At 37.9% G+C, this 16866-nt stretch overlaps 1 protein-coding gene across 1 annotated transcript in view; it reads right to left on the bottom strand.

Moving 5' to 3' along the window:
• Positions 1–9537: 9537 nt before the first annotated feature.
• The window catches only part of LOC145981097 (ribokinase-like), a 47989-nt gene continuing 40660 nt past the window's right edge, over positions 9538–16866 (bottom strand). Inside the window, exons 7-8 of the mRNA XM_083114235.1 lie at positions 15690–15884; positions 9538–9699 (exon numbers count right to left, since the gene is read on the bottom strand). Coding sequence (XP_082970361.1) covers positions 15708–15884 — 177 coding nt within the window. The 3' untranslated portion in view covers positions 9538–9699; positions 15690–15707. The remainder of the gene's footprint in view (positions 9700–15689; positions 15885–16866) is intronic.

Raw genomic sequence — 16866 nt, 5'->3', positions numbered from 1 at the left:
GCTGAGCCGATACCACTTTGAACCGATGCCGATACTCTCAGATTCCCATCGATACCGGTACTTGAAAATTGTAATAATTAAAAGTTGTTCAAAATATGGATTGACATTTGTGTAAATATTCCACTCGAATAAGTACACGAGTCAATTTACCAAGATTTTGATTTAAAATATTCAATAATTACACCAGAATATTAAATTACACGCTATGTTATAAAAAAATCATTTTTTTATGCAAAACTGGTGCAAAATGAAAATAAACTTCGAATTTTTCATAGTTTTCAGGATAATTAGACTCCGTGAAAGTGTCACACAGCATTTTTGGGGAGCCTGTGAAACATCAAAATGCTGGAAATATCGCCTGGTATCGGCTCAGCCCTAATGAAAACCTTTAACACAGACCTATTCCTGATCTACATATATTTTTACTTTGAGTTAGTGTCCTTAAGTATACCTTAAGAAGAAAAAGTGTTTGGGGTCCACGTGCAGTCATTTATGAGGCACTGCGAAGCCCTTTGCACCCATCTGCCTGCGAACTGTCATTGTCAAACTTTCTCCTCCATTAGTAAACTTGCTTGTGTGGTAAGCATGCACAGAGATATTGAATTGCCATTTGCCAGAAATTTCTGGAAGTTTTAGGCTGACAGAGGGCAAGAAACCACTTCTCTTCACTGGTGCAAGTGTGTATAGGAGGCGCCATCTTTAAAACCCTAGAAAGCTAACGTGTCCTGTGCCAAACGGTAAAGCTAACCATTCATCTGCTGTACTACAGTATTAAAACAGCCTAAATTTTGCAAAAACTATTTCATTTACTACAAAAGTCTGTATTTAATTCCAAAATAATACATGAATAGCATGGCAGGGATGGAAAATTATATTTTTATAAGTCTCAAAACAACACTTTGACTGATGTTCACCACACGTGGCTTTGGAGCAATGGCAGCAGAAGAATCTGTCATCCTCCTCTTGCTGGAGGGTCAGAATGCACAAATTTCTTGTTGTTGTTGAGCATATGCATATGTTTGTTGCATTCCCACATTCAGGAAGTTGTAGAAGTTTTGGTTTACATAGACACTAACGTTTTGTATGCTATATGACGCAAAAATTTAAAACCGTTAAAATCACAGTGAAGGAATGCTTGTAAAAGGACACCGATACTTCCCTGTCAGTGTTTCTGATCAAAATAAAGATATGGGGAGCGGAAGATTTTAGTGGAAAGGGGTGAAACAAGAAAACTGCCCCACATGTATAGTCTGTCAGACGACGTGTTAGCTTTCTAGGATTAAAATAACAACAATGGCATTTTGAAGTTCACGTGATTAGTTGTAAGCCTTGAGGTTGTTTTGTAAACACCTCAGGGTCAATCCATATGAAGTGGATTTTAAACAACATGGTTGCTTGACCATTTTTAAAAAAGTGTATATTTTGTGTGGTGTTAGCATCATATGTTGACAGTTCAGAACCACTGTTATTTTATTTTTACTATTACCGATTTGAAGATGGCAGGCATTTTTTTATCATGGTGCGCGTCATTTTCTCCATTCTTAGCATCAGCGACAACTTTTTTATCTCAGCTCCGGTAAGTCCTACAACAATGAGACAATATCTGTGATGTTAAGCACATTAAGAAAAAGAGGGGAAAAAAAGGTAAAGTGCTCCCCTGTGCATAGCACCACGCCATGAAGGAGTATAGGGGGTGTGGGGTATAACGCCCCACACTTTCTTGATCCGGTCATGAGTGGGGGTGATGTGATCAGCATCACGCCAGTGACCGCCTTTACCCCCCAGGGTTTCCCCCAGGTACCCATGTTATTTGATGCTGGGTGGGCACCGGGGCCACTTTCATCGTTAGAAAAGTTCCCGGATTTGAACCGGCCGGGGATCGAACCTGGGACCTTTAGCATGGTAGTCAGATGCGTTACCAACTGAGCCACTGCGGCCACAATTATATATACAATAATATATTATAGGCTACAATTATATTTGTGTGTAATTTTCTAAATATTATTCCTTCATAATAAATTTTAAGGTCAAAATTGTGTATTTTAATCGCTCAAAATGACATTTTTGGACTTTTTTTTAGGGGGAAGGCAGGTTGTTTTGACACTTGAATTTTTTTGTGCACCTAGGGTGACCAGACGTCCTCTTTTATCCGGACATGTCCTCCTTTTTAGGTGTCTGTCCGGCGTCCAGGCAGATTTTTTAGAAATCGGTAAATGTCCTCCTTTTATAGAAAGAGTATAGCATTGACCGTAGCAAATGTTCTGCATGGAGAATGCTTCCACACATAATGATATTCATATCACTTGGGCCACGTTAAATATTAGAGCAATGCTCACCTAGCATCTGGGAGCTGAACATGATCACTTTCCCGACTGAGTCATTAGTAGGGGTGTGCGCAATACAGAAAAGTCGGTACCGAGATCGGTAATAAAAAAATCCCTGTCTCGATCCTGACTTCAGGAAATTATTTCCAGACATTTCGGGATCCCCAGCAGTTCAGAACTTTCAAATGGTCGTTTTAAAAAGTGGTTAATTCTTGATGTTTTTTGCATTGTAAGTGTGTTGACACTTCTCGAAAATTGTTAGCTTTTATTTCAGAAATGAAAAAAAAATAGAGAAATGACGTAAAATTCGCGATTTCTACAGCGTCGGGAATTTTCTTTATCATTTCCCGTTACTGAAAATTTCCCGGCTTTGTTCGGAAATTGTGGATTTCACCCATCCCGAACGTCAGAATTTAAAAAATTTCCCCATCCCGACCAAAAAAAAGTTCTGTCCTGCACACCCCTAGTCATTAGTATGTATTATTATTCTAACTCGTTGCTTCGCAATCTGAGACTTGTGAAACACATGTAATTTGAGCAGTTCCTTTTGATTGACTGATACGTATAGTTTATTTTAATTCGCTTTTCTGCCACTTTTGGTTAATCGCAAAGATGAGGATGAGCGATGATATGATGAATTTGATGAAGGGTCACTCACAAAGAACATACTGCCCAGGCAGGGATTCGAACCTGGGACTTCTGGCGTTGTGGCACGGTGTGCTAACCACTCCACCACAGAGATTGGCCAGTTCATTTTCGAGTCATACATACATGATACAGAAACGCGTAGTGAGAATTTTTATTATTAAGTCATATTTACTTTTATGAAATAACTAAGCGAATATGCATCAATGATCTTGCTTTTAAAGGATGGAAGAAACGAATATGAGGTAAAGTGTAAGGTGGCTGTTACTTTCCCCTGTTGTTGAAAGTGTGCTAGAATGTCCGTGGCATTAAAATCATATTTTTCAACCCAATCTCTAAACAACCTAAAATTTAAATTAGGTTTTTGGAAATATGTTAAAGCGAAGCTTACTCGTTACATTTGCATTCACTTGTGGTGATATTGCATTCTAATATCGAAGATTGTAGAAAGAGTAAAATTGTGTGCTTCAAACTATAGATATTCTTAGTTACGATTGTCATGTGTTAAATGATAATTAGGAGATTGCTTTCGTTGCTTAAAGGTAAGAGGAAATTGTTTAAAAAATCATCAGAATTATATGTGTGCAAAGTCTTGGTACGGTTTTCTATTATATTGATTAAATTATGAGAAATGGCAAATGAGTTGCCATTTTTGCGGTGTCCTCTTTTTTATGACTTTGTCCTCCTTTTTCATCATGTTCTGTCCTCTTTTTTACATGTATGTGTCTGGTCACCCTATGTGTACCAATAGTGTGTGTCAAAATTATTTGAAGCTTGAGACTTTAATCTTTTTTTTTCTACAGGGTCATAAATTGTTTAAAAAAATCCAAGTTCAGGGTTAAATATCTCTGGTGGGCAGTTGTTTAAAAATCTGAAATTTGTACACAATACAGTACTTCATGATAAGTAACTTCAGTAAAAATTTTGAGTTTGATATTCAATTGGTTTAAGAGATACAAAACTCATGAAAAATTAAATATTTTGCATTAAATATGGTATGCCTAATTTCATTTCTTATTAAGATTTTGTGTTAAAATTCTGCAAACTGTAATTTGAAATGTCAATCAACAACATTACAATCCTGAAATGGCTCTGGAATAAAGTACATATACGAGGGTGTGCTGAAAAGTAAAGCTTCCTATGTTTGTTTTTTTGTTACATTTTAAACTCATTTTGGATTTTGAGTAACCATACATTGCACTTATAAGACTTTCCCGCTTCTCCAATGAAGGTTTCAAACTTCTATCGCCAAGGGGTGCTGAACTATAGCGAGGAAAATGGCAGCATGTAACTATGCAATGTCGGTGGAGCACCTGAAGTAGTATGCCGTGATCAAGTTTCTAACTGAAGAAAATGTGCTACAAATTGAAATTCATCTGAGACTGAAGGCATTTTATGGGGATGAATTTGTAGACATCAGTACTGTGCGATCTTGGGCTTTTCATGCTCGTAAAGAACACCCCAGCTGAAGAACGCTCAGCGTATGTGAGAGAATGGAGTGGAAGGCCACGTACTGCAACTGATGGAGGTCATCGGAATCGTGTTCATCCATCTTCAAATCGGTGATAGTAAAAATAAAATAACAGTGGTTCTAAACTGTCAGTATGAGGCTCACACCACACAAAAAATAAACTTTATTAAAAATGATCAAGCAACTATGTTGTACCACTTCATATGGATTGGCCCCTCATGTAAATTTGAGCTGTATAAAGTGTGCCCTACAAATTTTATTGGACTTTTAAGGTTTTTTTTGACTAATACTTTTCCCATGAATTTCACATTTTCAGTGGCCAAGCTTGTCATACATGTACCCCCATAGCTACAACTAAAACTCGGTACAAGCATAGAAATAAGCTACAGCAGCACATCTCAAAAGGCTTATCCTGGTACTGATCCTGTCACATGGTGGTTGTCTTCTGCTGAAAGATCTTGTCCACCATCATGTGAGGATCTCCACCCACTAAGAGGAGTGCTGGAGACAGCATGTGCTTTCTCCTCTACCAACCAGAGCTCTCTGTTCTCTTTGCGAGGGAAATATGAACACTTGGTTGCCACATTTGCAGCAAAGGGCAGAGGAAAACAATAAACACACAGGGAGCCGGTGTTTCAGATGACAAAAAAAGAATTTGCCCTTTAAGGGATTGAATAGCCCATTGGTATTATTTGCTTGCCTTTCCGAAGGACTCGTGCAACAGCACAGTCAGTCACTATGTTTGCATGAAACATGTTTGCAACAGCAGCCAGATGAAGACTGATCATTTCTTGGTGGGAGCCATAAACATTCTGTCCTATACACCAAGATTAATAAAATGCCAAATTAAAATGCAAATGACATGAGCAATCTATATATATATATATATATATATATATATATATATTTATTTATTGTTGCATTTAATTTCTCAAAATATGGATGGCAAATTTTATTGACCACGTTAAAAGTTATCTGCTTGGCAGAAAATGTTAGAAACTGGTATTAGGTTTTCGCACTAACAAACTAAGGAGGATTTCATTCTGAAGTGACTCCCTCCTACACACACACACAAATCCAAACCGAACCAAACAGCAGTTCAAGGACAGTTATAATTTAATTGCTACTATATTTATTTATTATTAACCTCTTCCCTGCGGCGATGTTGAAGGGAAGTGCTTCCAAAAATAAATCGTCTCTATATAGATATAACCGCAAATTAGTTTCATCATAGATAAATGTAAAAAATAACTATAAAAAAACTTGCTGCATAATGAAGCTAAGGAAAGCAATCTATATATAGACTCTGCCACATAATGAAGCTAGTAAAGCAAGTATATATAAAGTATATATATAAAGTATATAAACTTTGCCGCAAATTCTAAAAGACAGGAAAACATTACAGAAAAAATCAGGAACCGAAAAAGCATCAACAATGGATTGTTTGCCAGACTAATATAAGCACAATAAAACAAGGTCTATAAGAAAAAGAGTCTATATATAGATCCACCGCAGGTAATGGGTTAATACAGTGGTTCCCAAAAACTGTGTCGCAGTGCCGTGGCTGGCCCACAAAATTTTCCCGTCGTTTCTAGTGGGCAAGTCCTGCGCTCGCTTTAGTTTTTAAATGCTTGGAATTCGATCTTCGTGCAAGTGTGAGAGCCAAGCTCTCGTCTATCTTCCTTTCTGAGTATCCCCTTCAATAAGATACCACAATCCAAAATAGTCATTGCTAACATCCTCTGAGCTGACTTTGTTTGTCGTGTTGCAGAAGGGAGCGTAGCACTCACCCGAAAGCAACCATGTGAACATGGAGATATATGCGGGAAAACTGCCTGAAGAACCCTTTTTATTAGACAATAGTCCTAACAATGTTGCCAGAAGAATGGTTCAGCCAATAGAATGACTGTCGACAACTGGTTCTCTTCTACTGGAATAGTGAATGAGCTTGTACGGGAGAAAAATCTGACAATGGTCGCAACACTGAAGAAAGATAAGAGATTCCACCAGAACTAGTCAACACTAGGCTTGTAAATAACAACCTTTTTGTTTTTGGTGAGTATTGTACGAGGGTGGTTTGAAAAGTTCTCGGAATCACCACCAGATGTCAGTGCTAGGACAACGAGGTTCCCACATAGTAATAGGCCATCCTTTATTAATAAACATGTGGCACGTCAGTGTTCTGGGTAGAAATCTGTGGTGCGGACGTCACTTTGTAGTTGTTCCCGTGCAGTGCTTTGTGAAGATGGAAAAAATCGAGATTCGAGCGGTGATTAAGTACTTCGTAAAGAAAGGTGTGAAAGCAAAGGAAATTCATGCCGATTTTCTGAACACACTGGGGGACTCTGCTCCTTCATATTCAACTGTTGCAAAGTGGACAAACGAGTTTAAATTTGGTCGGGACAGCTTAGAAGATGATCCATGTAGTGGTCGCCCAAAATGTGCTACTACCCCAGAAATTATTGAAAAAGTGCATAAATTGGTCATGGAGGATCGCCGACTGAAAGTGCGTGAAATTGCTGAAGCTATAGGAATGTCATCCGAACAGGAGTATCACATTTTAACAGTTGAATTGGATATGAGAAAATTATCTGCAGGACCATAAATGCATCAGATTGGACATTTCCGAACAATGTTTGACTCGTTTTAAGATAAACCAAACAGATTTTTTGCGCCGGTTTGTGACGACAGATGAAACGTGGGTCCACTACTATACCCCAGAGACAAAACAACAGTCAAAGCAGTGGAAACATGTTGATTCACCACCACCAAAGAAAGCAAAGGCAATACGGTCGGCCGGAAAGGTAATGGTGTCAGTGTTTTGGGATGCGAAAGGGATTCTGTTGATCGATTATCTTCCCACTGGTCAAATAATTACGGGACAATACTACGCTAATCTCCTCGACCAACTAAAGCATAAGATACGGGAAAAGAGGCCAGGTTTGGCAAGAAAGAAAATCATCTTGCATCAGGACAATGCACACCCTCACACAAGTGTCGTTGCCATGGCAAAAATTCATGAACTTGGTTACGAATTGTTGCCACATCCGCCTTATTCGCCTGATTTGGCTCCCTCAGACTTCCATCTTTTCCCCAAACTCAAAAGTTTCCTCGGTGGACGGAGATTCTCTTCAAAGGAAGAACTAATAGCTGAAGTTGACACGTATTTCACAGGCCTGGAGGAATCTAATTTTCGAGATGGGATCAAGGCATTGGAACATCGCTGGACCAAGTGCATTAGTGTACAGGGAGACTACATTGAAAAATAAAATAAAAATCACTGTTGTAAGTCGTTTCTTTCTATTCCATTCCGAGAACTTTTCAAACCACCCTCGTATGTTAGTTTCGTACATACCTAAAAGAACAGAAACGTTACATTGATTACCAGTATGCAAGAGTCATTGATGAAACAACTGGGGGCCTTATGAAACCAGAATTAAAATGTTTACTCATAAACAAAATATACATACAGGGTGAGGCAGTCAAACGGGAATTAAAAAAATCACAAAATAATAGAGAGCAATTATTAGGTATTTCTTTTAACATGAACGTGCTGTACAGGAGTTGAAATTACTAGTGTACCTGAAAATTGTTCATTTTTTGAATACGGTGTCAGTAAGATGGCATCCTTGGTTCTGCACACATTTTTCCTGCCTGCCCTCAATGACTATGACCCAAATGAAGAAACATTCTTCCAGCAAGATGGTGCAACTAGCCATACTGCCAATGTGTGTATGCAGTGGCAGCAATTAGGGGGAGGGGGGCAGTTGCCTCTCCACTTTTTGCAATTTGTCTCAGCACTATGCTAAACCTTATCTGCAAAGAAAAATATACTATCTTTGCCCTCCCCCCAAGTTACTTTTGGCACCACAAATTCGACCACGAGTAGCACCAGGTTAAATCTCAAGTAGTTGATTTGGCAGTTGCATGTAAAATAATGAATGCAAATTAACTCACAATGATAACATTTTGCACACTGGAAAAGGTACAAAATATTAGGTTAATAAGATATTTTACATCTTGACTGTAACTGACAGTGACAATTGACATTGGGGTGACTCGTTCATATCTCGGAAAGGAAGAGAAAAATGTGAAGTTTGGGGTAGATTTAGATAACTTGATTGTCCCATCTACAAAATTGAGAAATTGCATACTTACAGACCTGTGTACAATATGAAATATCATTCATCAGTTCATTAAAAAATCTACAATGCCTTAATTTGTCATGACTCCTCCTAAATGACTTTTCATTGGGTAATGTGTGGTCAGCACATCTCCAAGAGAGTCCAACACCGGAATTTTGGAGTCTCCCACTTGGATGTTAACCTGGGACCTCTCACACCAAAGGCGAAAGCTTGATACATGCGGATCTGCATACACAAACACTGGGGAGAAAAATCAATCTATCCATTTACATACAAACTTTAATTTTCTTTTTCCTTCTACTGTAAAGAACATTTTTTTTAAAAAATCAGGTAATGTGAATTTGTTTGAGATTCTGAGGATAAAAATGTCAAAAACCGCATGGTTATTTCTAGTGGTTTTTACTGCTGTGTAAGGTTAAAGCAAATATTATTTTAAAAAAGTAAAGTTGACCCATGCACATTGCACCATCAAGATACATAGGCAGCGTTGAGATAAGACTTCACACATACTTAATGTCAACCATATTGGAGGTGAAGGGAACGGCACCATGCTCTGGTTGCTTTTACCATGACGGGGCATTGTCAAAAAATCCCCACCTAAGATCACCTACTCTCCGGATGGTAGTTGCATGCCCTACGAACTGGAACACCATGGTTCTCTTATATGTATTTACAGTGAAACCTCGATTTTACGTTTTTCAGGAGACCAAGTTAAAATAACTTAAAATGCAGGAAAATGTAAAATCTGAGAAATTTTATATCATTATGCTTCTGGGACCATGAACAATTAATGTATAATGTGGGAAAATGTAAAACTGGGGTTCCACTGTATTTCCTAAATCATACAAAGGATACCCTGAAAAAAAATTAATTTCCTCTTTAATAAAAGGGAAATCTGAAAACTGCATTAGTATTTACCTAGAAATATAACAACTTTACACATATAAATCATCATATTTTCCCAAAAATATAAATCATACAGGAATGGTATATGTACAATTCAGTAATATACATAGTATTGACATTCTAAAATTTGTTTTAAACTTGTTCTGCAGTCTTTTGACGTAACCCTCTGGCATCAACCTGTTGTATGCAATGGTGCTTCATCTGTAAGCTGAAACGAGAGAAATGTCTTAATGTGAATTGCAAAAAAAGAAATAATAATCCTGTAAGATTTCCATGCAAAAGTACTACTCCCTCTGTCCCAAAATTATAGTCCGGTATGCCAAAATGGTGACTTTTTATTTATGTTCTTTTGTATACTTGATCGACAAATTTGTACTGATCCTTGAATAATAACGTTGTATGACTCATTCTCGTGTTTAATTTTCTTCTTCAGTATACACCAATGTCACAGTTTGCCTATCGGACAAATATTATGGGACAACAAATAAAGTGTACCAGACAATAATTATGGGACAGAGAGAGGGTAGGGTTCGAGTCCTGGTCGAGCCTGCATTTGTCGCTGAAAATCTACGTAGTACATCTTCTGAGTGTGCCTCATTTAATGAATTGACATCTCTATGCAAAAGTAATAATAAAATGAAAAATTACATTATGCATTTCATTTGAATCTCTCAAATATAGAATAGGACTATACAGGGTGCTCGGAAATTCCCCTTACAAACTCCTAGGGCTAGTAGAGGGGACTGAGTAGAAAATATTTTGAATAGGAACTCGTGTCTGGAAACGTACCGTTTCCGTGCTACAACCATGACAAAGTGTCGGATGTGCCTGTGTTGGTATGCAACCGGGTAGGCAGTACATGACATCAGAAGATCACCTGATAACTAAAGTGTAATTATTTATTACAACCATGTCAAATGAGGTGTTACGTAAGGTACAGAAGTGAATGACGTGTGACTCAGTCCATAATACAAGCAAATTTATTTGGTAACAATGCCAAGGAAACAAGAAATAAATGTACTATTCATTGCTTACAATAACACCTGTGTCGACAGTGAAAAGCAACAACTTGTTTCTGTCTTTAGCACTGGATGTGTCGCATACGGCACTGATGTGACGACCACGAACGTCGTTGCACACATTGTACCGACGAATCATGTTCCGGTACACTCACTCCATCACACCTGGTGTCCCGTCAATCTCTTGTGCAGCGATCATAACTCCTGCCAGCAGTTCGTCCTCTGTGTCTACAGGAGACGCGGTTGGACCACCTTGGCCTATCCACTTTTGCCCGAATCTTCGGTTAAGATGTCTCCGAACGTCACATGTAAAGTGAGGCGGTGCAACATCGTACTGAAACCACAATTCCTGATGGACGTCACGTGCCATCAGGTGATCTTCTGACGTCATGTACTACCTACCCGGTTGCATACCAACATAGGCAATTCCGACACATTGTAATGGTTGTAGCATGGAAAGAGTACGTTTCCGGACATGGGTTCCTATTCCAAATATTGTCCACTCAGTCCAATCTACTAGCCCTAGGAGTTTGTAAGGGGAATTTCCGAGCACCCTGTATACAGGGTACAGCATGAAAATCTGACAGGTTTTTTTTCTGTAATGCAATACATTTTATTAGTTTCTTCTTGTTAAAATAATACTTTGCAAATGGCTTCCACGGAAACAGATACATTCATGCACTCTGCACCAAAATTTGTCCACGACTCCATGCAATGAAAGAGCATCATCATTAATGGCTAAAATTTCCTTGATTACGTTTTGCTTCAATGCCACGATGGTGCATGATTTGTAGCCATTTACTTTCATCATTTGTAATTTTAAGAGGGAGGGGGAAGCTGGCTCCTGAGAAAAAGGGTTTGAATTAGTTTCACTTTTTTTCTATCCCTGAATATATCCATTACCACAAGGGCCACAAATATTTGAACAAATTAAAATAAATGTATAGAGCAGTGGTTACAAAAGTATGTGCCGCGACACCATGGCTAACAGGGGCACCACGAAATGTTCCATTATTTTCACCAAAATGACACTTACTTGTTAGACTACACATGGCAGATTCAAATTTTAGTACTTTTTACATGTAAAATGTTTCTAAATCTGAAACATGTTAATTTTTTAACTGAAAGCAGGCAACCTAACCACACTAACTGTGCATGGCAAGTGTTAGATAGGCACCATGGAAAAATCTTCAAAACACTAAGGGTGCTGTGAAACAAAACATTTTGGGAACCCCTCACAGAGAGTTATGTCAAGTTTTCATTTTCTTGTTAATATTATTGACATGTGATTTGAGTCTATCTTGACTCATTCATTATTTTATCACGTTTGTTTCCATTTCAAAGACTAGGAAACGATTAAATAGGTTACAGAATATAGATGTGACAAAGGAGAAAATTTACCAATTACACTGATAATTTTTTGAGCAGGTTCCAAGGCTAATATTGATTCCTATCTAGTAGATTTCTGTATGTAGGGTTGCACAAGTTTGCTGCATTTTAGCACAGACCTCTTGCTGATCTGCATTTATATTCAACTTTGAGTTACTGATTGCATACCTTAAAAAGAATAAATCTTTGGGGTCCACGTGCATTCACTTATGAGCCATTGTGAAGGCCTTTCCACCCATCTGGCTGCGAACCGAGGCCATTGTCGAACTTTTTCCTCCATTAGTAAACTTGATGGTGTGGTAAGCATGCACAGAGATATTGAATTTTCATTTGCCGAGAAATTTCTGTAAGTTTTAGGCTGACAGAGGGGGAAAAAACACTCCCCTTCACTGGTGCAAGAATGACATTTTGAATATTAGTGTTGCAGCCTTGAGGTTGTTTTGTAAATAATAGTTGACACCTCATGTAAATTTGAGCTATACAGGGTATCCCAGAAATAGGTGGCATAACTTCAGGAGTGTGTTCCTTACATGTAAACATATAAAAAAGTTTATATGAACATAGGTCCGGAAATGTTTGGTTTTTTCGAGTTATAGGCTGTCATAACATATGTTCACTGGAATTTGTCATCTTCCACAGGTGGTTTCCTGTAACACAACCAGCTATTTGATGAGTGGTACATGCTGAGTGGGCCTTGTTGAGACCATGTACATCAATCAGGAACGAGCAGATATGCACTTCATGTATGGCTTGGCAGATGGCAATGATGTAGAGGCCCGTCGTTTGTACCATGAGAGGTACCCACACCAAAGATGCCCAGATAGAAAAAACATTTGTGAGTATCCATCGCCGCCTGTGTGAATTTGGCAATTTTGCACCTCGGGTTGTTGAAAGAGGACAACCTTGATCTACGACTCCTGTACAATAACAGGAGATTCTGGATATTGTGACTGCAACTCCTGAAATCAGCACACGAAGGTTAGCAATGCAAGTGGAAATTTTATAATATTTTGGTGTGTTGGGACCATAAAGATTGAATGTATAACATGGGAATATGTAAAATTTCGGAACATAAAATCAGGGTTTCACTACATGTCCAATGAAGCAACATGGAAAATTTCCCTGGGTTTTACATTTTCCCATATTTTACGTTTTTTCACCTTGGTCTCCTGAAACATCCAGGTTCCACTGTGTATTTGGAATCAGTTTAAATATTAGACAGGGTTCACACTCATTTTGCCAAACCAAATTCTCCGACTTTTCCCATAATTTAGATGCTGATCTCCCCAACTTTCAGGATTTCCAAGGATTTGACTTATTTTACATAATTTGATTCCGTTCCTGGTGCAGCTACAATTTTCACATAATTTTTCAATAAATCTAATTAGCATGCAGATTTAACAGTGTAGATGGTAGATCAAGAGCGATGTAGATCACAATCCTTGCTCAGTGTCGAGGTTGTCTTTTTCTCATTAGTGTGTGAGTGAGTGGTCAAATATCCTTTTCACCTATTTCAATTCTCTTATTCATCCTTTGTGATGAATTAAATGTGTGGAACCCTACTTCAGCCATTTCTCTAAGAAACTACCTGTCTCTAAGTATGATCTTTATCTTTCCGAGGTAATGGGTACTAGCAAAGCTGAAGACTAGAAGAGGATATGTTATCTGCACCTCTAACTACCAACAATACCTCAGGAGGACGAGACTAAAATAAGCATTTAAAAAATATAGAATAAAAAAGGTTCCAAAATTAGGCAGTCTACATTAACTTGTTACTAACTTTCTTAGACCCAGTTTTTCAATGTCCTGTTATTCTGTTAATTAACTGCCAGTTGGAGGTAACAGCCAGTTTTTTAATGTGAAAGTAACTGCAAGTTAACTAAACCATGGTTCGTTCTCCAAAACAGTGTATTGGCAATTCTGAAGCATGGAAATTACAGGAAATCGATCTGTTAGTATAGTTTCAAACCGCGTCGACTGGCACACAGCCTGGTGTTTAAATATAGAACTACAAGCGTGCTGTGCTCGAAAGCACGTCATTGCATTGGGAAACGATTGGAACAATGGCTGAGTATCCATCCTGTATGCTTACAAAATAAATTAACGAAAGCCAGCACTACAAATTTGGCTTTCTTCTAATAAAGGTCAATTCCACGTAGGGGAAATGCTGTTATGAGGCGCAAGCACAGATACTTTCTTGTAGAAGAAGCGTGAAGAACTCGAAAGTCGAAACATTAATAATACCTGTCTGTTGATATAAACATATTAATATGTAAATATTGTACACTTGACTGCATGCGTTGTACCTCTCTATGCATGTTTGTTGAGTGAAAAAACAACATGTTAATAGTAAGCATGCTTTGTAAACTTCTAAAAATATGAAGGTACGAGTAAAAATAATTTTAAATTTACTGTAATATTTCTCACAGAAGATCATTCAAACAATAAAGCATGAATTGAAGGCAACACAAGTAATAAATAATTGACAAGGAAAAAAAGATCCATGGCCAGGACTCAAACTCGTATTACAAAACACAACACACTCCGCAAACTGGTGTCGCTAACCACTGCACCAAATTACTGTCTGGAGATTGTCCCGCCTGGTAGGCCTGATATCCTGCCTACAAATTCTCCAACACAACCTTGCCAAGCAAATTCTAGCAACTATGCTGCTTAATTTCCATATTTGTATGGACATTGGTAAGCTCTGCCGAACAAAACAAGTCGTTTTCTGTACCAATTTAACAGTTTTATGAATCATACCTTGTTTAATCTGACAGTGAAGTTGCAAGTGTAGAACTTTGATAGCTGCATGAGGCAGACATGTTGCTTCGCGACTTCCAGTTAGGCTGGTAACTGCAAGAAGGAGTAGCAGTAAAGATAATCGCCACCAGAGTTCCAGTTACGACCTAACTGTACATTGAAAAACCGAATTTTTCACAAACCAGTTACGTGCTAACATGAACCTTAACTGAACATTGAAAAACCGGCCCTTATTCAATTGCAAACTTATTGATTAATTTTTTTTTGTATTCTGTTGGGTTTTTTTTTTCTTATTTTTTGCATTGCTTTTCTGTTGATTTTGGCAAATTTTGACAATAATGATGAATGGTGGTTACATGAAATTGATCAAATAACACTTAAAATCAAGAAACTGCCTTCTATAGCATACTGTGGAGAGAGTCAAGTTAGCAAAAGAGTGTGAGAATAAGCAAATAAGATAAATAAATGCATTTTTGATAAGATTATGCCAAATAAGCACCATATCTCAATATGCATTTATAGGTACTATAAAGTTCAGTTGAATATGGATTTGCTTTTGTTCTATTTCATGACATGATTTTTATACATACATGTAAATGAATTACTAACGTTTTCTACGAAACTTGCTTGTAATGGTGGGCTAGTGAAATAAGTTCTTGTGTGGATGTTGGCAGGGGCGACTGAAATTAATAGAACCTTTACAAGTAGATCTTGTGGGAAAAGTTAGTAATTGGCTGATGTGTATTTGTTACATTACCACATCTTTTATTTCCTACACATGAATGTGATTTTTGTTTGCTTATTTTAAATTTAGTTGTACACAAGCACTAGTTGGGTAACATCATCGCCTTGTAATCAAGGGGTACTGGGTTCGATACCCGATGGAAGGCACATAGTGGTTCGGATCTCACTTTAAACTAGATCCAGTCCTGATTGGCCTCTGTTCATAAAGTGGACTTAAAACAACAACTCAAGAAGCACTAGTTGAAGCTTGTCCCCCCACAGGTAAATTCAATTCAATGCTCACCAAATTGCTCTGGAAGTCTCACTGAAAGAATTCTTCTGGCAAGTCCTTTCTGAATGGAAAACTTGACTGAGTCCCTGGCTTCAGCACAGACATACTTGCAATTTTACAAGATCTTTCAATACTGTCTCGCATGGACAGATGTGGGCAGTATGCAAGAAAATATGCTAAAGCTCCAACGAAAGCATCTCCAGCACCCTGTGAAATAATAATGCAATTATGTTTATGAAATACGGGAGGGGGCAGAAACAATTAGACTATTTAAATTTTGGCGCCATACTGACATCTTTGTAGCTGGCATGGTGAACACACATCTCTGAGTAGAGTGGTTTAAAGCCTTCGATCATCATGCAGTGTTGGTCGGAAGTCGTCGATCGTTTGCTGGAAAAGTTATTTTCAAACAATGACTCCGCTATTGTAATGCAGCATGTTTTACAATGACATCTTGACATCAGAAGGAATGGAAAGGTTCTGACGCCAACAATATCGAATTGAATTACACAATTCAGGACTACTGCATCCATTGTCAGCAAGAGGCCTCCTGGTTGCTCTCAAACAGTACGAACACCAGACAATGTGCACCAAGTGACAGAAGCATTTCAGCGTAGTCCTCAGCCGTTCCATGTTTCCACAGGAAATGCTCGATGCTCTTCCGACCAATGCTGAATAGCGACTGAAGGCTTTAAACCACTCCATTCAGGGATGTTTCTTTCACCAGTCACCAGGCCACCTACAAAGATGTCGATATGGCACCAAATTTAAATTGTCTAATTGTTTCTGCTCCACCCTGTATTTCCTCAATATACTGAAATTACAATTTAACGTGGGTGGAGGGACTGGAAAAAAAAATAAGCATTAGATTGAGGAAAACATTAAATTGCCAATGTGTTTTTTTTTTTCAAGATAAGATATCTTTGTGAATGGTTGGAAAAAACGCATTGCAATCAGGAATTTTTGTCAGTTGTGAACTGCAATAACAAATTAATAATAACTGTAACTTCTGTAAGAAAATTTATGTATTTGCTTAATATTTTGATGCACAACTCATGCATCTTTCTCATGAGATAAAAACATGTATTTTAATGTCAGCTACAGAAGATAATCAGGAACAACATTACAACAATTAAATACAAAACAGTACATTTGCAAGCCAGTAAACAATCAATCTTGAAAAAACTGT

This window comes from Lepisma saccharinum, chromosome 28 (genome assembly GCF_977018435.1).
Source record: "Lepisma saccharinum chromosome 28, izLepSacc3.1, whole genome shotgun sequence".
Taxonomy (NCBI): Eukaryota; Metazoa; Arthropoda; class Insecta; order Zygentoma; family Lepismatidae; genus Lepisma; species Lepisma saccharinum.
This window is presented reverse-complemented; position numbering and strand designations above follow the sequence as displayed.